The 25,500-nt window shown below is 39.7% G+C and overlaps 1 protein-coding gene across 5 annotated transcripts in view; it reads right to left on the bottom strand.

The window, feature by feature from the left end:
- The window catches only part of FERMT2 (FERM domain containing kindlin 2), a 51,459-nt gene that overhangs the window by 4,536 nt on the left and 21,423 nt on the right, over window positions 1-25,500 (bottom strand). For 2 of the 5 annotated variants that reach the window (XM_072116146.1, XM_072116145.1), the window contains exons 3-16: window positions 24,131-24,364; window positions 16,616-16,750; window positions 16,065-16,097; window positions 15,651-15,876; window positions 15,448-15,550; window positions 14,502-14,609; window positions 11,570-11,704; window positions 10,050-10,099; window positions 7,518-7,642; window positions 5,883-5,989; window positions 5,143-5,364; window positions 4,386-4,406; window positions 1,255-1,379; window positions 980-1,121 (exon numbers count right to left, since the gene is read on the bottom strand). In XM_072116146.1, the coding sequence (XP_071972247.1) occupies window positions 980-1,121; window positions 1,255-1,379; window positions 4,386-4,406; window positions 5,143-5,364; window positions 5,883-5,989; window positions 7,518-7,642; window positions 10,050-10,099; window positions 11,570-11,704; window positions 14,502-14,609; window positions 15,448-15,550; window positions 15,651-15,876; window positions 16,065-16,097; window positions 16,616-16,750; window positions 24,131-24,364 (1,766 nt within the window). The remainder of the gene's footprint in view (window positions 1-979; window positions 1,122-1,254; window positions 1,380-4,385; window positions 4,407-5,142; window positions 5,365-5,882; window positions 5,990-7,517; window positions 7,643-10,049; window positions 10,100-11,569; window positions 11,705-14,501; window positions 14,610-15,447; window positions 15,551-15,650; window positions 15,877-16,064; window positions 16,098-16,615; window positions 16,751-24,130; window positions 24,365-25,500) is intronic. The other 3 variants (XM_072116147.1, XM_072116148.1, XM_072116149.1) reach the window with 3 other exon arrangements.

The following is a 25,500-nucleotide window of genomic DNA, read 5'->3' as shown; positions in this document are numbered from 1 at the left end:
CTCTGGATCCATAGCACCTAGAAACACAATTCAAGATTCATTTGAAAGAAGAGATTCTCCTCTTTCTCCCTGGGGGCCCTGGGCAATTGCCACCTTTGCCTACCCATAGCGCCGGCCCTGGCTGTACATAAACCCCACTACGGTTGTGTGAATTCTGCCTTAATGTAAGAGAAGATGCGCTGGAGCCAGGTACAGAAGCAAGAGAGCCTCATTATCATAATTTTATAATAGTTTTTTCAGCAAAACCACTCAGCAAGGGGATGAAACAAGATATGTTTCTGCATCAGTGTACCTACAGCATTCTCAAGGCATGTTTGGTTCATAATGCACTGAATGCACGCAAAGTTTGAGTCCACTCATCTCTAGACAGCAGGCAATGCCCCACTACCTTTACTCTCGTCCTTTATAAAAATTACTTTTATCTTTATGCCAATGTCCCTGAAGTGCTCCGGCAACCCACTCCCCATAGCACTTTTTACCTGCCCACTTCCTCATCTATCCTTCCCCTCCCGATGACAACCGGCATCAGGCGGGTTAGAAGTGCTATGGGGTCCGTGATGCCGGAGCAGTTCAGAAACATTAACATAAAGATAAAAGTAGTTTTTAAAAATCGACAAGACGGCTATTATACCTAATAGAATACAAAACACACTTTTTCAGGCGTTTCCTAATGCACCTATAGAAATCATGTGGAGAGAACCCTGCATGAACAGCCAACTTCCTATTCCAGAGGTAGGACCTCCAACAAAAACATTTATGTTATTTCTTATGCATTAAGCTTTAATGTACGAGATGAAAAACCCCTTTAAAGAGAGCCTATCTGCTGTGAGCATGTTATAGAGCAAGAGGCAGCTGAGCAGATTGATATATGGTTTTATGTGAAAAGAATACGTAGAACTTTTTAAAACAATAACATACTGCGTCTTCATGGTGACAGGTTTCCTTTAAGCCTAATAAACACATGATACACCCATCTCACCATCTTGATTTCCCAGTTGACGTTCCATTGCTTCATGTTACTAAACCTCCATGTTTTAATGGCATCTCCAGTGTTGGCGTCCATCCTGATGAGCCGATTATAGGCAATGCCAATCAGCTCCTCCTTCTTTCCACCTTGGAACCTGATAAGGACAACAATCTGCATTATTATATAGGAAAGCCGAGTGGTAGTGGGACACGGGGAGGAATCCAAAACTTGGTATAGGTGCTGCTTCTACCACAAGGCAAGGCAACAAACCAGTAATTTACACCTACCTGGCAAGAAAATGGGTGATACCAAATTCAGGTAATGACTGCCACGCTTGAATAAACCGCATCTTGGCTTCTATTAGGCTCATTTGAGCAACATTCTGATGTGCTTCCAGAATACGGGCTGTAATCTGACACCAAAAAAACCGAAAACGGCCATTAAACAAAATATCGCCATCTGAAATGTATTAAGCATTTACATTCTAATAGGCACAAAGGGGAAGATTTATCATTTTGGCGTAAAAAAGTTGCATTGGGCTTTTTTCATTTATTTTGCGCCTTTTTGAAAGACAAATACCAAACACATATAAAGCATAAGAACATTTATTAAAGGGCCAAAACCACTTTAATGAATCTGATGAGCAGCCGAGACCCAAAGACTCACATAGAACTGTCCCAAGGAGCTGCCGAATGCTAAATCCCCCCCAATTGATCAATGATTCAAAATTTTCAAGATATCTGCTGGCTGTCAATGGATGAAGAGATGCTTCAATACAAGTAAATCTTCCCCTCAGTAGCACAGAACACATGTATCTGGTCTTGCTATGCTCTGCAGCTACATATGCTCCACTGCTGCAGATTCCATGAGGATAACCAGAAAAGATAGAGCAGTAACCTATCCTTTGTCCGGTAAAATACTGCACTCCATGAAGGAAACCTGATGAAACCAAGATTAAGAATCCCCCAAAGCCTGGCCAATGTCTCACCCTAAGCAACAGCACAGATCACTCTAGTACTTAGTCACAATGTTTAATATACACACTGTACATAGATGAAACTCACACCCCCTATAATTCAGCAATGGGATCTGATGGGTGCTTGAAATGTTCTGGTATACAAAATAGTTATAGGAAACTTCGTGGAACTCACTTAGAAGAAAGCATTCTAGGGTTTCTACAATGATCCCCCATTCTCAGGGAAGAACATTAAAATCAGATTACCTGTGTTATAACTTGCAGCTGATGGACCCCCGAGCAAATTCTGTGCCCACCTAACTAATGAACGGTTTAATGTACTAGTCTTCCCATATGAGAAAGTGGCACCTTCTGGGCCATCTAAGCCTCTTGGGCACAGTTGCAACTGCACCCTCTTCATCCCCTCAAGTTACACCCATGCAGATGAGTGGGGGTCAGCACCCTTCTATAAGCGCCAGTTCACAGGTCTCTGCGGTCACTTCCATTTATTACATGACTTGTTTGCAGTCCCTTTCCACCACATCAGTGATAGTTATAGGTGTTGGACCCCAACCAATCTTATACTGATTGCCTATCCTAGAAATCCCCCCTTGAAGTAAAAATGTAAAGCATAAAAAGGGTTTACACAAAATCTGCCCCTTGTATATTCACAGTTCTGTGTTACAAACACATGCTGCATTCTCAGATTAGATTAATAGATGCTGGATAAATAGGAATCCTCCTGTGTATCCATGTTTGAGTTGTCGGTGAAATTCATGCCAAACTCATTTAGTAAATTAGAATTAGAAACCAACTGGAGCTCCTGTCAATGATTAGAGTCATGACCATCAGGAGACGGCTATATAAGCAGAATTATTGTACTGATGCACAGAGATCAATTGTTATACATAGACTCATATTATATACAGTATTCTATGAGGCTGAACCAGGACATCAGATTTTACTACATCAGATTTCAACTCCATTTTCTTAAAAAAACAGGGGCGTATGGCATAAATAATGGCATTACTCCTATTGCAGGTGCTAGCAGTCTCTAGAAAGCATTAGGCCATTGCCTGGTGCCCTAATACCTGCCTTGCGCCAGAGGCTGCTAGACTTCGCGCCTATCCAGTGAATGTGTGCATACAAGTGACTAATAAGCACATTCCAATCACATAATCGGATCATTACATCCTTCCCTTTACTAGCAGATGACAAGCATTCCAGCAATGAGCGGCTCGCTCGTGAACAAATCATACATCAAGTGAAGCTTGTGACTCTGAAATAGCAATGGCCACTTCTAATTACTACCATAACTACAACTAATTCACTGCTCAGTCAAAGTGTAATATCAATACAATTATTACTGTACTTCGAATAACCTGAAAGGGCAGTCAAACATTATTGCTACTGGTCAGACAAAAGAGGCTATTACACAAAAAATACAGGCGGTCCCCTACTTCAGAACACCAGACTTGCAAATGACTCCTAGTTACAAACGGACCCCTGGTAATTGGTAATTTACTGTACTTTAGACTCTGGCAACAATAAACAGCTATAACAGTTATCAAAGGTGTCTGTCATTAAGCTTTATTGTTAATCCTGGTTCTTACACCAACCCAACTTTTGACAATTATAAAGTATATAGTTCTAACTTGCATACAAATTCAACTTAGGTTCTGCAGATTTGTTCATATCTTTTATATAACCCGGGGACTGCCTGTACTGCAAATCACTTGAAATTCAAGATATGTCAAAAATACACAGTTCTTCAGGAATATTTTGTGACAAATAATGTCAAAACGTATTATGCCATTATATTATGGCAACTCACACATTTCTGGATCATATAAAAAGTTTCATAGTTCAAGGACTTCTACAACCACAATTAGGGGTGGTGAACTGTCATAAAATACATGCTTGTTACCTTAGGGTTAATTGTGTTAATTGGGAGTCCTCCTGGCATACATTTGTTGACAGTCTACCACCCCTAAATGTGGCGTTCGATGTCCTTTAAAAGGAACACTCAAGTCACAGCTGATTCATTGAATAATACCTTGTGCAGGTACTGAAGGCAGGAGCAGAACTCAAAGTTCTAGGTACATTTTCAGAAAATCCACCAAATTATTTTCTGATTTAGCCTCCTCCACAAAATACATGTCAAAATACAAATGTCAGCCTCATGCCAGGTACAAAAGGTCACAAACTATCTGTACGTATGCGTTCCATATATGTATGTGTATACTTATGATTATTAACACATGCTTACTATATTGTCACTTTCTATCAAACAACAAATTTAGAAACAAAAAAAATAGCATAGTAATTATATCACAAATTATAGAATTAGATAAAACGTTTGGTTAGAATGATGCATCTATTATAAAAAATGGAGAAAAAAAGTCAGCATGACAAGTAGAAATTTGCCAAGGGTACACAAGACTACTTCTGCTTGGAACTTACCAAGTCTCTTACATAGCCAGGCTGCAGGTGGCAATGCCGAGAAATGGAAGATAATAGGATAAGGAGGAATATGGAGATAAAACAAAAAGAGTGAATATGGATTTTAAGCCAAATAAGAAAAAAAAAATCAAAATAAAAAAAGAATAATCTGCTATTACTAAAAAGGACAAACAAAAGCAAAAGTGAATGCAAGCAAAGTGAGAAGTTTGAGGAGGTTGTGTAATATGGTGGAGGGTACGGGCACAACCAACAGGTGGATGCCTTCATTGTGTTTCTTCACAGCCAGGTGCCCAGGTACGCAAAAGCAGGTGTTGGAAAGATGGAATACTATAATGATTTACCGTGGTGGTCAGTAAACCCACAAAATTACAACAATCCAACAAGCACATGACAGGCATGATCTTCCACTCTAGAGTAGCTCAGACCACCACTGCTTTTTTCTATAGATATACACAGTGAAAAGCTGTTGAAATGATGTCCTGATTGTCTCCATGCTGAGCAGCCAGCTGATATGTGTATCTGCATTCCACACATTCCCCTGGCACAGCACATCCTGCTTTATACTGATGCCTGGTGTCCTGAGATTCTGTGGGACTGAAACGTCCCATCTGACCTCTGCCACCACAAACCAGAGCCACTTCCCGGATGCAGCAACTATGTCATTAACCCTTGCTGCTGCTCCTTATCAAACTGCTGCTTTGCGCTTAAGCCTCATGCGTAAAGCAGTGTCCGAGTTACACCAAAACGCCTCGGTTACCTGCTTATTCTTGTATTTCTTCAAATACCGGGGTGAAACAACACATTCTGGGTTGATGTCGGAATTGACTTGGTCTGGAATGAACTGGGGATCAGGGTTCAAATGCTGCATTTTCAGAAAAGACAAGATATTTTGCACTTCTAGGTTGTAGGAACTGTCTGCCATGGTCTTGCCCTTAGATGCCAATCTGCATGCTGCCATCCAGTGAGCATATTGCTTCTCCTGCAAGAGTAATATATATATTTATTACAAAGAATTAAACCCATACAGTTCTGTAGGTTTTTGCCCTGGATCTCTACAGGGGACTAATATTGACAACCCTAATAATATAGATATTATTTGGTATCAAACTATTCTTTACCAATAAAATGCAGAAACATAGGAGCCCTAATGCTAACCCTAAAGAATATATTTGGGACATAAAGTGCAATGAAACCGATTCCTGAATAAGAAAATCACGGATGAACACAGGGGTGCGAGTCTTTTGTGGTGTAACGCCTGGCCCCACAAAGTTCTGTACTTTTATAGTGTGTGTTAACGGTAGCAATGTGTGACAATGGTATTTTGGCAACTGTATGTATGGTTTAGTTGACCAATGCATGGTAATTTAGACAACTTAAAGTTAACTCTCAGAATACTCTCCTTTGGGTTGGGGCAGATGTAGTATAATTACTGGATCCCAAGGACATATCAGAATTAGTGATAATATAAATGTTGCAGTATGTATTGCCATATCTTACACTTTCACACCGGAGCCAGATTTCGTTCATTCCTTCAGCGACTGGTATGAGGAGCTTAATGATAAACTTCTGCCCAGATATGTTAACATCTGGAGTTACTTCACAGCCTGGAAAACAGGAAGAATTGGTACATTTTATTGCCCTAAGTTCTCAAAGAGAACATTCATATTAAAATATGGCTCAGAGATGGAACATCACAGATGCCATAATAATTATTTGCATCTGAACAATCGTTTAGCCTCACTAGAATAAGCAGTCTGGGACATTGCTATCATAGACAAACAAGGATCAATTTAAATCACTACCTATTTCAATATATGGTCAGATCCCCAAAGCAGGTTTCTACATTGTGTTTCTCCTAAAAATCACTTCACATATTTCAGGTCTCAAAAGTCACTTCACATCTTAAAGTGACAGAACGTTGCTCCACTCACATCACTGAGGAACAGCATTCCATAACGCTCAGTCACCCGCTTTTGGAGCAGGTCAATGTACCCAAAAAGGTATTCTTGGCACCATCTGTCATGACTGTGGCCTGACATCATTTGGCAGCCAGTGTGTTTACTGCACAGCCATACAGGTTAGCTAGTGACTGGACAATTAAACCTGCACTTTCAGTGCCCCAGGATATTCTAGATTGTAATTCACCAACATTAGCTACAAGAATACTAGCACCTACAAATAAAATAAATAAAAATATTCCTAAGGACAAGAATAGAACTACTTTAAAACCGCCCCTGTGACCAAGAATAGAATTACTAAAATACTGCTCAAATTTATAAGCATGTAACGGATTCAATCCTGCCCCCAAGGCACCAGAATATAAATACTATAATACCCCCCACCCTTTATAGTAGAATTTGTATTGTTATATACTGTCCCCCTACTGGTGAAGACTATAATTACTTGAATACTGCTCCTGTGTACAAGAATACCATTACTATAATAATGCCCTTCTCGTACAAGAATACAAATACTATAATTTAGACCCCAGTATCTAATACAACTTCTACAGTACTACCGCCTATGTACAAGAATATACCTCCTATGTACAATAATAAAACTATTATATACTAAACCTGTGTACAAGAATCTCTCTACAATAATACAGCCTTTTTACGTACGGAAATATAACTATTATACTACTACCCCCAATGTACAAGAATATAACTACAATAATACTGCCCCCTATGTACAAGAATATAACTGCTATAATACTGCCCCCTATGTACAAGAATATAACTGCTATAATACTGCCCCCTATGTACAAGAATATAACTGCTATAATACTGACCCCTATGTACAAGAATATAACTACAATAATACTGCCCCCAATGTACAAGAATACAACTACTATAATACTGCTCCCTATGTACAAGAATATAACTACTATAATACTGCTCCCTATGTACAAGAATATAACTACTATAATACTGCCCCCTATGTACAAGAATATAACTATTATAATACAGCCCTTTACGTACAGAAATATAACTATTATACTACTACCCCCTATGTACAAGAATATCACTGCAATCATACTGCCCCATATGGAGAAGAATATAACTACTTTAATACTGCTCCTATGAAGAAGAATATAATGAAATTCGGACAGTTATGCTTTTCTTAAATTACCTCTCAAGTTCATTTGGTGGGCGGGGGTTCCATTTGCTTCTTCTTTACTCTTGTAGCAGGATATGGAAGTGTCTTTGAATGTGCACCAATACTGCTTGTAGCCTTTGAGAGTCAGTTTCTTGGGCCTATTTAGTCAAGGAAAAAAAAAAAAAAAAAAAAAAAAAAAAAAAAAAGGACAAACATTTATCTTTCTACATAAAATCTCCTTATGTCACGAGCATGGAGCATCAGATGGTCATCAGCAGTGGATAGCCTTTTGTCAGCTGATGACCCGATTTCTCAGGGTCCAGTTCAACGATACATCAAGTGATCCAATATTTCTCATACACCCATGTGACCTCTGAGGCACCGTGCAGAAATAAATCACATAGAGTCAGTATGTCCTGCGACGTGACTTCCACTGCATGTATGGCGAGTCTTTCTGTATGCATGTACTATATATTGTCAGCCCTCATTACAATTCATGCAATTATCAAAGACAATCACATGAATAATCATCACAAGACCAGACCATTTTTATCAATTAAAAGTGAACAATGACTGTTATTTAGGGACAGCAAGCAGAAATCTTGCTGTCTGTTCAAATGCACAATTTACTACTTAAGAACACCTGACTTACAGACGACCCCCTAGTTACAAACAGACCTCCACATTTTGATAATCTACTGTACTTTAGCCCTCGGCCATAATAAACAGATGTAACAGTTACAGGTGTCTGTAATTAAGATTTAGTGTTAATCCTGGTACTTATGACAATCCAATATTTTTAACATCCAATTGTCACAGAGACCAAAAAAATTTTGGCTGGAGTTACAATTATAAAACATACAGTTCTAACTTGCATACAAATTCAACTTAAGAACAAACCTAAAGAACGCATCTTCTCCTGTAACCCGGGAACTGCCTGTACACATTATATGGGAGTATTGCAGAGAAGCATACATTCTTTCTTACTACATATCATCCTGAACCAAACACCTTCGTTCCAGAATATCACTTCCATGCCGCCAACTAAACGGAAATTGGATCTTCAATTGAATGTTTTTGGCAAAATCCGATAATTTTTTAAAAACAATGTGGATTTCATGTACTCTTCATATTTGTTTTTATTTCTGCAATAAATTAAAAAGAGATCATCCCTCCGCCTCGATGGCCATGTGTTCGGCATTGAGATCTTTGTGCGGATTCTGCCCAGGCAGCTCTGGAATCCTTCCAAACTTCAATTGGATAAGCGGAGAAAGAGATTGGGAGTTAATGAACACAGTCCTATAAATAGAGCTGCTCTGCGCGGCTTTTGGAAGTGGTGCCTTTGGGGCTTGACATTTCAGCATTTGCAAAGGAAGAGCAGATTGGGTTACTGCCACCCCCTATTTTGACAGCTCTACTATTGTACCTCCCTGTGCTCAGGGGGGTCTCCAGTGTCCTGACCTTTAAGAATCTCTTATGTCGGGAACACAAATAGCACTTTGAGAGATCATGAAGACCAAGATAGTGTCATTTCTGATGTGCCAACATTCCCTGCAACAGGTTTTCATTCAAGCACAAACACAACACGGGCAGGGGACCATCTTCTATTTTTTTTTTTTAAAGGGATGTGTCCAGCACAGGTGTCACTGTAATTTCCAAATTTTTACTTCCCATAAACCAAGCCAATGGAAAATACATTACAATTAAAAACCATGTAGAAGAAAGACTAAGCGGATACATCTATTACAAGATACTCAGAAAGTAAAGGGTGGCACAGTGTATATGGAAGGATTATAATCCAATGCGGGTGTAGACTACCAAGGTCCGACTCAAACCTCAGAGTTACCAGGATATCCAAGTCTGGGAAGCAGCACTCCATAGGGTTCAATTCTTTATTCACATGTGGACAAGGGCACTTGTCCACATGTGAATAAAAAATTTAACCCTATGGAGTGCTGCTTCCCTGTCTTGGAAATCCTATTACAAGATACTCAAGACAAAAGCCTTTATTTCATCCCAGTAACTAGTCTCTCTCAGGTTGGCTTCAGTGTAGAAGTCACAAACAGGCGGTCCCCCATTTAAGGACACTGGACTTACAGACAACTCCTAGTTACGACGGACCTCTCTGCCTTTAGTCCCAGACTGCAATGATCAGCTAAGGGGTCTGTAATGCAGTTTTATTAATAATCCTTGGTCCCATTACAGCTGAAAATTTTAAAAATCCAATTGCCACTCGGACAGAAAATAAAATTTGTCTGGAGCTACAATCATAAAATACACATTTCCGACTTACATACAAATTCAACTTATGAACAAACCTAAATAACCTATCCTGTACGTATAACCCGGGGTCTGCCTGCATATCACATGCTCATCAGTTGTCGGACATGAAGGCAGTGTGCGTCCAATATTAGTGGAGTTTAGCTGGAGTATTACTGTACGTGCCTGCCAATACACCCATTGTGCCCAATATACATTGGGCAGAAGATAGCAGCTCCAAAAGTTTGGCTCGCCCTCTAAAAAACAAGGCATGGTGGTTAATTATTGCAATACAAATGTACTTACTTGAAGATTTTTAAGTTGTCTGTAAGTTCTGGAATGGAGGTGATGTCACCCTAAAAGGGATGAAATTACAAAATGTTATCAATACAGTAGCGTAGTAGTTGTAGTGGCCGCTGCTTTTCTTGACAGTCAACAAGTAGTTGGAGGCAGGACCCAAAGGTGTTGTGTTTTATGTTAAAATAGGATGAGATTAGGAACTTTTTATTGTGTAGCCTTATACTATATAGATAGGAAATAATTTAGATGACAATCTTGCGTTATCCCATAGCGTTATGGGATTACTGGGCAGGGTTGTGAGGGCATGGGAAGGAAGGGAAATAAAATCCACCATCTTTACAGCAAAGCATTGCTTTGTTTGTAAGTATAAGAGGAAGGGTGAATGTTTTAGGAAGGGACTGCGGCTTTAAACTAATAATCTGGCAGAACATGCCGTCTTTATGAGAATGTGACCTTTAACATTCATTAGCTTATTGTTTAGAAAGACATCTCTGTCAGCAGCATCCTGACACATGGAACTGTATGGACAGAATAGAGTAATCTGCCTCTGTGAGGAACATTAAGAATAAAAGACTGGCAGAACTGGCAGGACTGTGCCAAGCATGGTGCTGGATATAGTAAAACATCAATAGGACACCTCCACTTATTTTACTTTGAATTGTGACAGCTTTGTAGGATGTTACGTAGATGCTAAGCTAGCAATTCCAAAATGAGTAGGTTGCAAATCGTGAACAAGTGAAGATCGTTTAAATTTCAAATCAAAAGTCATGTGTGGTTTCTAATAAATGTTGGTTTATAATTGGACCATCACTAATCATAATGTTTTGGCATATACATCCATTGGCACCCCACCCACATTCCTGAAAATGAAGATGAAGAGCTTGGGATTGTCGGCAATTAGAAAAACTCTCTGGGGGAGATTTATTAAGCTGTCCATGACAGTATTCTGTCCTAGTTGGTATTAAAAAAAACTGTGTGCACCACATTTATAAAGGATTTTAGACAGTTTTCAGGTTCTCCTACGACTAGCTCGAGAAAAGGGGCATGGCCTAAGAAGAGGGAGTGACCTTGCACCAAAAAGGTGTGCACTAGAAATACTGCTAAAAGGACGTGCAGAGTACGACTAGATAGTCTAATACTAGGGCAGATTTATCATCCAGCATCAGACACTTCTATTAATCTGGTGCAGGATAAATCTGTTTAGTCTAACACTGCACTGTCTAACCTTAGGACACTTTAAAAATCTGCCCCTCTATATTTTCAAAGACCGTGCCATTTTTGTCCATGGATTGTGGCTGGCAATGCAGCTCAGCTAGCTTCACCTCAGTTGAGCCGAGGTACAATACCATTGTCAACCCACGTATAGGAGGTTGTCTGGAAGAAAGTTGCCATATTTAACCAATCTTATAAAACGCTGACATTTTGAATAAATTTATTGGGGTACCCGAAGCACACCCCATCAATCTCGTAGCAAGGGCATATCCAAGCTTACAGTTCTCTCTATGCAATGTCAATAAAAGACTTACCAAAATTGTTGAGGTCTTGCCTCCCTCTAGAGTGATCTCCAGATCGGACAGAGCAGCATCAACCTCATCAATTTCTTTATCACTGTTGTTATAATGATTCTCTGTTGACATCATGGACAGTTTGTTAATATGATACTGGAAAGAAAAAAAAAAAAAAGTATACTTAAGAATGAGGCTGTCCAATATAATTCCATGTGAGCCTCACAAGTGCAAAGAGCATGTGCTGGTCATTTCAACGTAGTGCTGGGTTTTTATGATATATAACGAAAGCATGGAGACCAAAGACGGGCCAAGAGACCTTGAAGTTTGTGGTGTCATATGAGGGATTCTAGAGATCTATACCCTCCCAACATAACCTACAAAAACATTATTTTTCTGTGTCAGCAGCTCTATTCCTGACAGAAACAACCCAGCTACAGATGTTCTACAGATTCTAACCTCCTACTGGCTAAAGAATATTAGAGAATCCACAGGAATAATCTCCCATCTACCCTGAAGGAGAAGACATTCCCACTAGATCCTTAGCAGAAGGTGGGCGTGAAGTGTGAGGAACACGCTCAATACTCCAAAAACACCACATGAAAGACATATTGGAAAAGAGAACAGATACAGAGAGGATGACACAATATTGGGAATATTAGTACTTTATGCATAGGTGTATGCATTTTGTCATGTCCTTTGGTCTGGGAGCTGTAGAATTTTATGGTCATGTTGTGCTGACATACTTTCTGGTTTACCAATATAAAATATAATCGCACAATCCACTCTGGAGTCTGGGAGCCATCCTACGTGTCTGAGTTTACACACTAGCTGAGTTCGAGTCATAATATCAGATATCACACAGAGCAAAAAGAGACCATTAATGAAACTCTGTGAATCAGCACTATGGCTGACGGCATTGAAGGCCATATAGCATTGCACTTGGTAAGCGGATTACATTCCCAGACGCTGGGAGGAACTAGAAATACGGATATCTGAGCTCTACAAGTCTGAATCACAGATCAGAGAATGCTCCACCCTCTGTTACAAGCTTTGGGTCATTCACAGCTCAAGACATTAATGAGTACTTATAGGATGTCCGCTGTGCAGGGCTAATTTCATGGAATTAGGGTTGAGAGATGTAAGGAAGCGACTCCACCCTCCCATACCACTTATAAATAGAGAAGGGCGATCTAACCGCTCCAGCAGCTGTGCAAGAAAAACAGATCCCATTTCACATCGAGAGAAAACGACAACAGGAAATGCAAGCGCTTTCCCAGATCAGATGTAATGTCTCCACTCCAAGGACCAGTCACAACTCTGTTTTTACAATCTGTATTTTTAGCAGGTGAACAGTACTGTGAGCTCACAGAACGGAGACTACCCATTACATTTCATTCCGATAGGTTTAATTATGTAAAGTTAGTTTTTTGTTTACCCATATCCGAAATCCTGCTGATCTTCTGTGATCACCCTAATGGTAATGGCAACTGCTAATGATTGCATACAGATTAGTAGTCGTCTATGCAATGCATAGACATTCCTGGTGCCTGGATGCAAAATCTCATCTGCTTTTTGCAAGGCCCAGTCAGAGAAAGTTTTCTCTAGTGACCATATACCTTCGTATAGACCTAATTTTTGGACTACTTTTTGCGGCTGTAAAAATGGTCGTAGGTTTGTCGCATACATTACCCGTATGCCACTGTAAGCAAGCCGTACCTGCCAAAAAACAAACTTTGATGACGACATAGACTTCAACATTCAATTTTTAATGTTGCGGTCTGACCCCCCCAAAAAAACACACTTGTGGTGGCCGTTTTAGAGTATAAATGGAAGTGTACACGAGTTCTTAATACATATTGAAAGGGTTGCTTGACGAGATTAATACCTTTTATGAAATCACCTATACCTATGGCCTCCACCACAGTGATTCTAGGATCAAAGCCATGGTATGATTTCAACAAGTGTGGTGTGACATCACCAGCATTGTGATAGCATACTTAATCCAGTTCATATAATGTGGTGTGACAACACCAGCTTTGTGTCACTCAATCCAGAAAAATATTTGTAAATCCTGTCCAATCGTTAGATATTTGATGAGTAGACCAAGATGCAACAACCATTTTTAATTTTTTTGTAAGCAACCAATAGTATTAATGCTATCAGTTTCCAGATTGCCCCAGTAAGTAAAATCTAAATAAAATTCCCTCTGTGGATTCCCGTGCCGAATTGTACATCCCTCCCTCTACTGCAGCAAAGCTTCTACAGACACCAAACTGGTTTCCGTTTCTCTCAGAATTACAGCCGTAAATTGCGCAGCCTTTCTGCATTGTATAGAAACAAGTCACTGGGAAACACAAACTGTCTGGAAGGTGGAATTGCCCTACACAATGCCGTGTATACTTGTGGGGGATCATGTTAACTACCTTTAAATTATTTGGGAACACTTTTTTAATATATGTCACAAGGCTCTAAGGTTTTCCTGGTCCTGTAAATATCTCAGTTCCCTGTTGCAACTACATGAAGGCTGATCTGTTTTTGGTTTATTTCTGGTCAATAGACATCTCACACTATGCAAATTTTCCGGCAGGGAAACAGAAGACCAGATACAAAATATCTGTGTCAAAACAAAAAAATCTTTACGCTAAAAATAGAAAGCGAACAAAAGGAAAAGTCCATGAGTTACAAAAACAGAAAATGTGAAGCGTACAGTTTTTAAGATCTGCACAACTCAGCAAAGATGTAAGAAGCATATCAATCCCAAGACTAGTTCTCAGATGTGCTGTGCACTCCCTGCCAGGAGCAGTTCAGAGGGCTTGTGTACACAGACATTTCATGTACCTTCCCAAAAACAAGAAACTCACTTGCTTACGAAAAGTGTTATTAAAAAAAAAAAAAAAGGGTGGTGGGGATTTAGTAAGACAACATATTAGACCAGCCAACCTTCACCCACCTGCAGAGCAGCAAACATCATCATCTCTTCTTCCGTACACTCAATCTCCTCTAGCAGGATGGACCATTTTGCTTGTTCAAAAAGCTGGTTGATGCGGATGGCGTCATACTAGAACACAGGAATACAAAAATAAAATCTCTAAAAACGTATAAAAAAAGCAAACTTTCTGGTAAAATCTGATGTTGCAACCAGATGCTCCTTTTGCCTTCAGATAAGTTTGGTCCTACAAATTTGCTCCTTTGTGCATGCAAAATTTACAAGGCCAAACATGGAATCACCGAACTGAGCTTGTCTGTTCAGTTCAGCGATTCTAGTTGCGCCCCGATAAATCCTGCAAGCACACAATGCAAGTTTGTCGGACCACATTCACATGTGAGCAACGGGTTGAGAACCACTCAGAGAATAAGGACTCATGCACACAAATGTGTAATAGGCAATGTGATGGCGAACACAAAGTCTCATTACTTTCTATGGGCCTGTGCCCAGAAAAAAAAAAATAATTGGTGAGATAGACTGCACTCAAATGATCTGATTTTAGTGAAGATCCTTCATTGTCATGGCTTTTATGACTAATTATATTCAGAGATCTTTACAACCTTTAATAATGGTTCACTACATTTGCCACAGTGATCAAGAGCAGTTGTGTTCACCAAAATGTGTCTATTACGGGAAGGAGGGACTAGTTACTAGTTTGTGATTGTTGGTGTCTAAAATAATTGTTTATTAGTAGCCTTGTAATTTCCTGACAATAAGAAAGAGGAGTTTCTGGGGCAAAAAAAAGTAATATCAAATAAACCAAAACCAGTCCCAAGCAAGACAAATACAAAGTAAGTGGTACTGTTTCTACCATACAGAACCCCCACTATGGTATTCTATTTATTGGCCGAGCAGATAGTAGCTGACCAATTTAGGCCATAATCACATTGAAGTTTCCTCTATGAATTACCTTAGGATTTAAGTCAAAGAAGCTGTGATACTTAAATCGAAGTAGTAAAGCCTCATTTTCTTTCACATCTTGTTCCATAAGAGATCGGGAAGAGTCCAACCAACTGAAACAAAGATTAAATTAGATCTATATACTAACTGTATATTTATATGTAAATGCATTCTAAAAGAAAAGTTACATTACTAACATTTTCTAATACCTACCCCTGATTTATTTTGGCTTTGTCAAGAAGGGTTTGGGGTTTGTACAATTTAGCAAGGATATCTGGAGAGGTGATTGGTTGACTGACAGCCAGTATGCCAGGGTTTCCCTCTGACAGGGCACTATCTCCAAACCATGCCGAAGTGGGTGAAAGAGGGCTGCCATCACGAGAATCATATGTCGGGGTCATGGTCTTGCTATACAACCCAGGGCTGGAGTATATACTTCCTAAAAAATTTAAAGATAAATGAGAATGAGAGACGAAAAGGTGAAAAAAAAAAAATTCTTTGTACAAAACAATCACGACACAAGTCATATCCGGCATGCTACATGAGCCAGCATATAATATACAAGAAGGTGGGAAAACAAAGGGGTGAAGACAGGAGCAGAGACACAGAGGCATAGAGAAAACTCACCTTTGACAGGACCAATGTAAAGAACATCATTTCCTATAGAAAGGAGAGGAAAAAGGAAAAAAAAGAAAGGAAATGAGACCGCCAGAGAGGGCGAAGAACAGAAGGATGGTGCTCTGTCAGCAGAACAAACTGGATCCCAGAATAATCCCACCACAACCCAACTCCAATGTTTCTTTTCTGTTACGGTCTGTATGGTAAAGGACAAGGTGCTGGATATTCTTCAAAAAGAAATTTCCCACTGGGTATTTTGCCATTTATCAATTGGGCATATAAATCATTAAAGGCAAGTAACAAGGAAACGTAGCTGAGAATTCATTCAACAAGGACACTAAGCCAAAAGCCTGTATTGTTGGATGGACCATTGCAGAGTGGTCACTGATTAATATAATGCGTGGCTTCTATTGAACATATCTTTTCTCAATGGTATTAATTAGGCTGCATCATGGATGACCATAGATACAACATGTGTGTAAGATGGGATATAACATAGAAAATGAAGTACAGATAGCCATGTGTGCCTATAGAATACTGGTTCTTTGTCCTATACTGACCAGTCCCAGGAGTCAAAGGTCCATCAAGCTCTAGAATGTTCTCCTCCGTTTGGTTATCTTCAATCTTTTTCTTTTTTTTCTTTGTGGGATCTCTCGGTTTTCGGAGAAGTGAAAGTTCCTCTGGATGTCTGATGTCTGCAGGAATATCAAACACATGCTGAAAAATTCACAATACAAATCACTCATATGGTCTGGCATCCAGTAGAATGTCTTAAAAGATGGCATTTTCATTAAAAAAAAAAACTTCCATTTTTCATTACATAACACTTCCGGAACATCTTTTTTTTCACAACGCTGTCACACAAAAGGTACACATAGACCTACATGTTATATTTCTGGGATTTGTCGAATAATATTACTAGGTGCTTTGCCATGCAACTAATTGTTGTCTTTTTTTGTTAAAGGGGTATTCCCACAAGGACAAGATTCTTTAATGAACTCAGGATAACATTTATCCCCGAGGCATTTTCCAAGCCATTTGTATTTGGGCAAGCAATCGACTTGGTGATAGAAAACAGAGGGTCGTCATTAATGGCACATTCTCAGATTAGGCATCCTCTATGCCTAGTGGAGAGGCCCATTTCAACAATGTTATAGATAGGGATTCTTTACTGTAAGAGCAGTGAGAATATTATGGCAGATTCTTTGTACATGTTCAAGAGAGGCCTGGATGACTTTCTGGAGAGCAAAAATATCATGGGTTATGGGGAAAAAACATTTATTTAAAGATTTCTTGTAAGTTTGACTTTATGGACCTGCATCTTTTTCCAACCTTATATACTATGACAACTGTGCATTGCCAATTATATTGCCACCAGGATCAGTTTATAAATAGCAAGATAGTGGGTTGTGCAGGAAAAGGCCCCATTGAATATGTAGCAACAGCCAACAAATTCATAAATTTACAGAAGGAATTATAAAGATGCTTCATAAATGTTAAATAAAGTATACTATTTGTGAAAGCTGACAAAATAACAAAAATGAACAAAATGACTTAAAAATGGGACGTCACCATGAAAACGCTGTGTAATCCTGCAGGCAGCATGTTATAAAGCAGGAGCAGCTGAGCAGATTGTTCCATAATTTGTGGGGACAGATTCTGTAGAATTTATAGATTACGGCAGATCTCAGATTTTTCCTGCGCTAATTATTAGGTGGTGGTCATATAAGTAAAGGTCATCCCTGTATGCACATACTGTAAATGGGGGCTGTCAGTCACTTACTAAACAACGTTTTTAAGCATAAAAAATCCAGACACTGCTTTACTTAACAGGAGTCCATCTGATCACCACCTGATCTCGGCAGTGATGTGTGGTTTTTGGCCTCTCCGAGACCAATGATTGGTCAGACAACCCTTTTTTTTTAGCAATTAAGTTCCTTTTTTTGGTGGTGGGGATAAATAACGCTTTCGAACTCTCTGGCCATGATGCCAGTATTTTGTAATTCACCGATTGGGAAATTACATTTTGGAGAGACGGGTCATTGGCCACAAATGTGAAAACTTTAAAGTTATGTATTTAAACTGGCAGCAAAAAGGAATTTCTTGCCTGGCCTTGAACAGAGGAGCAGGCAAACAGCCTTTTAAGGGGAAAGCAGATTTGCTTACAATTATGCAATATTTGACAGTTCAAAGCACAAAAAAGGGAGAGACAGAGACCAGGAGAGGCGGTGATGACCCAACCGCGGCTGCAGTGACATGCTGGGTCTGTGTTCTGCTTTTATGATCGTGAAAGAATTTTACACTTCTTAAAAAGGCAATGCCAATAAGACATGATGCATGTCAAGTGGCACCCAGATAGAAGAAGTGGAGCTCCGCTTAAAGTGATATATAGGAGCAAAATCGGTGGCTCCAAGTAGTGCAAGTCACATTCGTATGGTAGTAGACAAAGTTAGAGGCATTGATGTGAAGAACTGGCACAAGAGAGTCCTTTAAGCCGTTAAGGAAGGAAATCTGGAAAATTGTTTTTTAAACTGCATGACAACACCTTAATAAGATTTTGCAAATGGATTGTTTTTTTTTTTCTTTTTAGATTTCAAGCATTTCAATAAAATTGTTAACCATATACCCTTTAAAAGGGGAATCTGCCAGCAGGATTTGCCCGGAAAGTACATAGTTATGCAGGGCTCCAAATGCAAAGAAGGTATAAAATGCTTTAGCAGGACAGGTCCAAAGCAACATAGGACTCCAGTTTTCCAGGTGCAACATCAACTGGAGCTTTTGTATCATGTCAATCATTGCCAGCCCCTGGTTGCCTTCAACCTCTACTTATTCCTCTGCCAGCAGAAAGTCCATGCTAATAAACTATGCAAAGAACAGCTGATGCCAGCCACAGCAGGATCTGCTCTACTGCCCTGGCACAATAATCGGGCTGGCAGCGGGGGGCATAGTGCTCTGTACCTACATAGTGAGAAAGATGTATTTCCTCAACTTCAGTGAAAGCACCATAGAAGAGTCTGAAGTCTATTTTGGACACCAGAATTTAGTATCCCAAATAGTGCTGACAGGTTCCTTTTGAGACTAGTCTAGACAAAAAGTTCAGGGCAGTGATTTGACAGAATGGGCGCAGCTCAGGAGAAGCCTCTGCTAAGACCGCTAGAACCACAAGAAATATACAGGCAGAAAATAAAGACAGGGTAGAGCTGGAAGATCCTGTGTGTACCATTGTTCAGGGGCAGTGATAAGGAAACACTTGTTGTGTGGGCACTTCCTATCATGCAGTAGTAACTTATATAAGCCAGCCATGTATCCGGTTACAAGCTTTGAAGTCCCTGGCAGCTGAAGGAGGGGGTGAAAGCTGCTAAATCTGTTGTGTGACAGAGGTTCAAAGACTGCATCCTCCTCCTACCCTGAAAGATACACAATCTCTGTGCGGTGTGTGGCCAGGACACCGGTATTATGTCTACCATAATGGTGATGTGCCCAGATTACACATAATGAAGCCGTGGCACGCAAATACAGCTCGCCTATAGGCAGGCACAGGAAAATATTAATTGAAATGAAGTTTGTGGTCCAGCTCCAGTTATGGTAAAAAAAATGCCTTTATTCACGCAATTATGGTAGTCCAAATACAAAGCACGTTTGTCACATAAAATGCAACGAGTTTCAAGCACAGTAGATGCTCTTAAAGGGGTTTTCCCACCGATGGAAAATCTCACATCTCAATACCCTAGTGGTGTTAACACAATAAAGATCATTTTCACCACTTACTTTATAATTTTACTGAGTTTTATTGCTCTTTTAGCTCCTATCACTCTCTATGGTGCTCAGTGTAAAATCCCAGGGTGTTCTAAGCAGACACATTACTGTATTATCCATCTAGTTCTGTGGGGTGACAATGTGGTTACATTATCAGGGTACAAGGTGTATATACACTTTCCTTCTATGTGTCAGTGTGTTAGTACAATGTCAGAAGCCAGATGAGAGATGAGACAGATCAGAGATGCATGAGATGCATGAAGCCTGTTACACATAGGCTGACAGACTTTTACACTGTTACACTGTGAGCTCTGCTTCATCTCACAGATATGTGCCTGCCTCCCCCTCCCTGGACCACTTATCTCCTTGTAATTTGTAGCCTCTCTCTGCTCGGGATCTTCTGGCAGGATGTGAATGTGTCTGAGCTTCAGGCAGGGGGCGGGGCTGCAGCCACACTACAGAGACAGACAGAAACTCAGCTCAGCGATCTCACACAGAAATCCAAGATGGTGGCCACCCCAAGTCAGAAGTTACTGGCTTGTGTCTAGGGGAAACTGAAATTGTGTACACCAGGACTGATAGAGACAGGTTGGACTTATATCTGTGAAATGTTGCATTTTTGTTAATAACAGTGAATTAGGATAACAAAATAACACATTCTCTGAGTACAAATAAGAAACTTGTCTTCGTGGGAATACCCCTTTAATCATGACAAGTGATATACTACATGCAAAAGGCAAGTTGTCCAGATTTATAACTTTAAATGAAATTGCCTTCTTATATAGGATACGAAAGAAGGTGAAGGACCCCTGTTGAGGACATCCATATGCGCAAACACGCTGTATACACACACACAGTCTTTAAAAAGACAACCCCTTTAATGACAGGAACTAACAGAGTTTACCAGAAAAGATAATGTAAAGATGGCTCAACTACTTTATTTTACCCATGTAATGCCAACTACGCCTTGTAGAGTGCAAGCTCGTAGGCCAAGGCTCTCAGTGGATGAATCAATTATAGAAAGATCACTCTGCCCTGCCTGCTAATAAGATTTACAAGGGATATATCCCACTGGGACCTGTCTGTCTGGAAACAAAGTCTCAGTGCAATATAAACAGATGTAATGGCACAAACGCAACATCCAGCCTTATGGTAAGTAACAGGAGAACACTCAAGAGTCCCCAATACAAGAATACATCATGTACTAAAATCAACTCACGCACCTCCTCCAGCAATTGGAAAACCACCACAGGAGAAAATAAATGCAAAATTGTGTAAAAAAAACAAAATAGATATAGAAATGTACTTTTTTACTATGTACATGTAATCAAGCATTGAAAGCTTTGATCAGCTGACCAATATTTCATCACAAAACATCAGCAATTCTGGAAAACGCTAGGATTGCCAAAAAAAAGCTCCTGGCTCTGGGTTAAAAGACTGTTGGGGTTCATAGAACATCTTCCAGTCAAATTGTGGAGTCCTCAGTCCACAGGACATCACTTGGTTGTTTCCAGGTCTACAGTTGTGGAATGCAAGAAATTGCGATTATTATCGTGACTATGCACCTTCACGCTATGTGGGCATGGAATGGATGTGAAGGGGCGCAGCCGCTGGCGGAGTGGGTTGGTACGGGGCATTCCTGCCCGGTCCTTGCGCACGCTCTCAAATCCTGCTAACATTCGCTGCTAAATGTTTGCAGGTTTTTACTCAAAACTAAGCCAGGTCAAACCTCATGAAGTACTGTCCGTTGGCGCAGTGTGCTGGCAGATACATGATGAGGTCTAGGCCTCATGATGTATCCACCGTGGAGGCGGGTCACAGGACTTTATCATGCGCCGGCATGTGATAACTCTCCACCTGTCTCATATAATATATATATATATATATTACAAAATATATCAATCTTCTCAGGCCTTCCTGCTCTATAACATGCTGACAGCATTTCTCTTTAAATAATACTTTAAAAAAATAGTTTCCCACTTTCACTCTAAAAAGAGCGTCCTTCCTTAGTTCTGCATGTTCATCCGTATTCATCCGGTTTCCGTACATGAAATAAGTATATAGCCCCCCCCTCCTTAAAAATAAACACCCTTGAGATTATTGTGGTGACTCCCTGAGTTGAGGAATGTATGGCTGAAGAAAGTGTCCCTTCGTGCCTGTAAGGAACAATCTCCTCTCTATTGGATGACCTTTCCTTGTCCCTATAACAATCACTGTCTGTAAAGTACTTGGATTCTTACAGTCCTCACCAAGAGGGGGATCGTCACATCACACAAAGTGACCACTATGCCCATCATCCACCCAGTCGTTCCACACAATTGGCTACATTGAACCCGGCTCATTAGAACGGACATCAATCAATACAAGGCATATGTTCTAATGAAGTCACTGAGCAGTGAGGAGGGGGTGGATTACTGTAGTTATTGCATTTTTTTCTTTTAATAAAATTACAACCACTGCCTTTCAAATCAATATATAGGTTCAGCACAAAGAATTATTGCTGCATCAGGATTTTACCTGACAAGACAAATTTGCTTTTACATCCCATCAAGGGAAAGGCAGAGTCAGACAAAGCAGAGTGACCATATACTTCGATTCTTTACCACTTCTATAGTTACTGTAAAAACATCAATAAATAAAAAAAAAAAAAACTGGGTGGTTGGGTACAATAACTGCAAAAGTTGCAGGCATTGTGACTTTACAGAATTATGCGATATTTTAGAAAAGCAAAGCAAAAGTTATCTGTCACAAATATTGAGGGCAAGTTTAGTGTGCTACAAATTGTACTTTCTAGTGATATTTAAAGGGCATCTACCACCAGGATGAAGGACTGAATGCAGATGAGTGTGAGGGGCTCCAGGATCCATAGGTGTTAATGGAGCACGGAGCCCCTCGGGCTCATTTGCATACAGTCCTTCATCCTGGTAGTAGAAGTCCTTTAAATATTCCACGCAAAAAATAAGTATTTCTGAGAAGTATGAGAAAGTACATACCGTATTTTTTGGACTATAAGGCGCACAAAGAATCCTTAGATTTTCTCAGAGATCAAAGGTGCGCCTTGTAGTCCAGTGCGCCTTATATATGAACCGTACTTACAGACAACAGCTGCCTTGAACAGTGCACAGGTCTGCCACCTGCTGGTCATTCATCCTTATAATAAGGTGCACCTTATAATCCAGAGTGCCTTATATATGAACCTAGATGTTTTAGCAGGCATTTATTGATGGTGCGCCTTATAATCTGGTGCGCCTTATAGTCCGAAAAATACATTAATTTGCAGTAATGGACATTTGGCAATTCCAAATTTATCTTACACCATAGACTAAACATAAGCCTTGACTTATTGATATTGAGCCAGTGACATTACATCCCCTATGTTATCGGGCTACATTAACTTCATGTGCTGGGATAGCGTTCTTAAACGCATTGCAAATGCATCAGAAGAAACTCCTACCTGAACACATATGAGCAAATCATGTGAACATAGCCCCAGTGGATATGTGGAAAAAGATAATATCAGTCCAGTCTATGATAACAAGTTCAGTTTCTCCCAGCAGTTAGGGAGGGTCATAACACCTTAAGAAGCTTTGTTACTTAATGTTACTGATATGGCACCAGCAGAAATGATCTGCAATCCATGCACAGTGCTTCTGTTCTTATGTGCCGGGAAAAGTCTCATGCGCATTAATGTGCATGAGTCTTTTCTTTAAAGCTTATAACTGCCTGTAACTGCCATATGTTCAGCAGAAAGGAGTGGCTGAAAATCACTTCAAAATTAATGTTCACCTGATTCCATGTGTCCAACATTCTATGAAGATAAATTTCATAATACTCTTTAGAGTTATAACCGTTTTCTCTGACTGAGTGCTTAATCCACAGTATAGCATTAGAGTGGAACTGTCAACGTAGAAGTCTTCTCAATGCTCCCAGTGAACCAATTTTTTTTCCTACACTGCCCAATCCGAACCCCTTTTTATAACAATTGAAACCACCCTAACCTTTACAAGGTATTATAGGAAGGATACTGGTACACCCTCAGACAGGAGCCATCCCTATAAGAGGCAATATTTGCCCAAGAATAAAAACTGAATTTTTTCCCAAAACGCTAGAAAAATTGTCCTTTTACGACCTCATATCAGAAAGTTTACCCAACAAGAAGACACAACCTACCCACACTGGTATGAGACATTTGACAGCTACTTGATACCTGGTCTCTTACCCCACATGATGACATGAGGCATGCTGTAAACAAGAACTCGCTAATATCACTTTTAAACAGCTGAACAGATAATTTATTATTTATTATTATTTGAACTTACTGAACGTCTTGCAAATGTCAGAGACAGCTTTGAACACCCGGTCAGAAAAGTTGACCTTCACCTTGACGTATTTCATGTTTGGAAGCTGCAATCGTAGGAGTTTGTGCTGAGGGGTGAATTGTAGTTTTGCATCTGCTTGAATACCATATTTGTCTAAGGTCCAATGGGTCTTCAAAAGCCATGTCTTCTTCTTTTCCCACCACAAGGCATGATCAGACCAGTCTTTCTTTACATCTGAAAGGAACAAAAAAAAAAAAAGTGTTCAGTTTTCCATTCATTGTATGAGGATATCCCAACCTTAGTCAAAGGAGGGTTTGGAAATTTGAACATAAATCTTTGATACTAGCTTAGTCACCTCTTGGCACTGAAAATACATGCATAAAAGCAGAACCCGAGTCCAACAAAACTCATCTTAAAGTGACCATTTCATAATGAAACCTCATCACTATCACTTGGATCAGCAAGATGACCTTGGTCATCCACCAGGTTGCAAAAATAAAGAGCCCTCAAGCCTTTATTGATAGGCCATCTCTAAATGGGAATGTCTCCAGATGACTGGTTCTGGTCACAATGCAATTTTCAAAACTATACATTTTTAAACTGCTTTTTTTTTTTATAGAGATTTTGCTCATAAAAAGGAGAGAAACATTAAGTTTAGGTCTTACTGCTGCAAGATCCCCAGGGAAATAGGTGCTCCAAATGAAACATGGCAGAGTTCCCTTTTGAATGAGGGCATATTCTAAATATTATTTAAATATGACTGTTGATACCCTATTAATATACAAAGAAAATGAGAATAATAAAATATAATTTGGACGTAGACATGCACATAAGTTGACCAGTTTATATTCAAGTCACTTGTCCGATTTGTTGAAAGGCCCAAATTTCTTATAAGATTTAGGTTTCCTTAGAGACCTCCTAAAGCCTGGCCAGGAGACATTAATTTTATTCAGAATTGTGCTCATCCATGAAGCGTTTCAATTAGGGTTAATAATTCAATTAGGAGAAGACTTGGTAAAGGGATTTATCCAGTTGTCATGGCTTGGACACCACAGTAGTAATGATGCCAACCTGAATTTATAGGCTAATGTAGCAATTGTTATTCAAGTCTCATGTTGGTTACATCAATATCAATCCAAGGACGCTGCGTCGAAGAACTGGAAACATTCCGGGAAACAAATTCAATACTAAATGCCCTTATGAAAGGGGAAATGTGAAATCTGAAGCACGAGTTAGTTTAAAATTCTGCTTGTACAATAAAATGTTATATACATGGCAACATTTAGGAATGTACAATACACCTTTCATTCAAGGAAACAAAGAGAAACAGAAGCCAAGAACAGGAAAACCGGTCAAGGGACTCAACAATA

Source organism: Engystomops pustulosus, chromosome 7, assembly GCF_040894005.1.
Source record: "Engystomops pustulosus chromosome 7, aEngPut4.maternal, whole genome shotgun sequence".
Taxonomy (NCBI): domain Eukaryota; kingdom Metazoa; phylum Chordata; class Amphibia; order Anura; family Leptodactylidae; genus Engystomops; species Engystomops pustulosus.
This window is presented reverse-complemented; position numbering and strand designations above follow the sequence as displayed.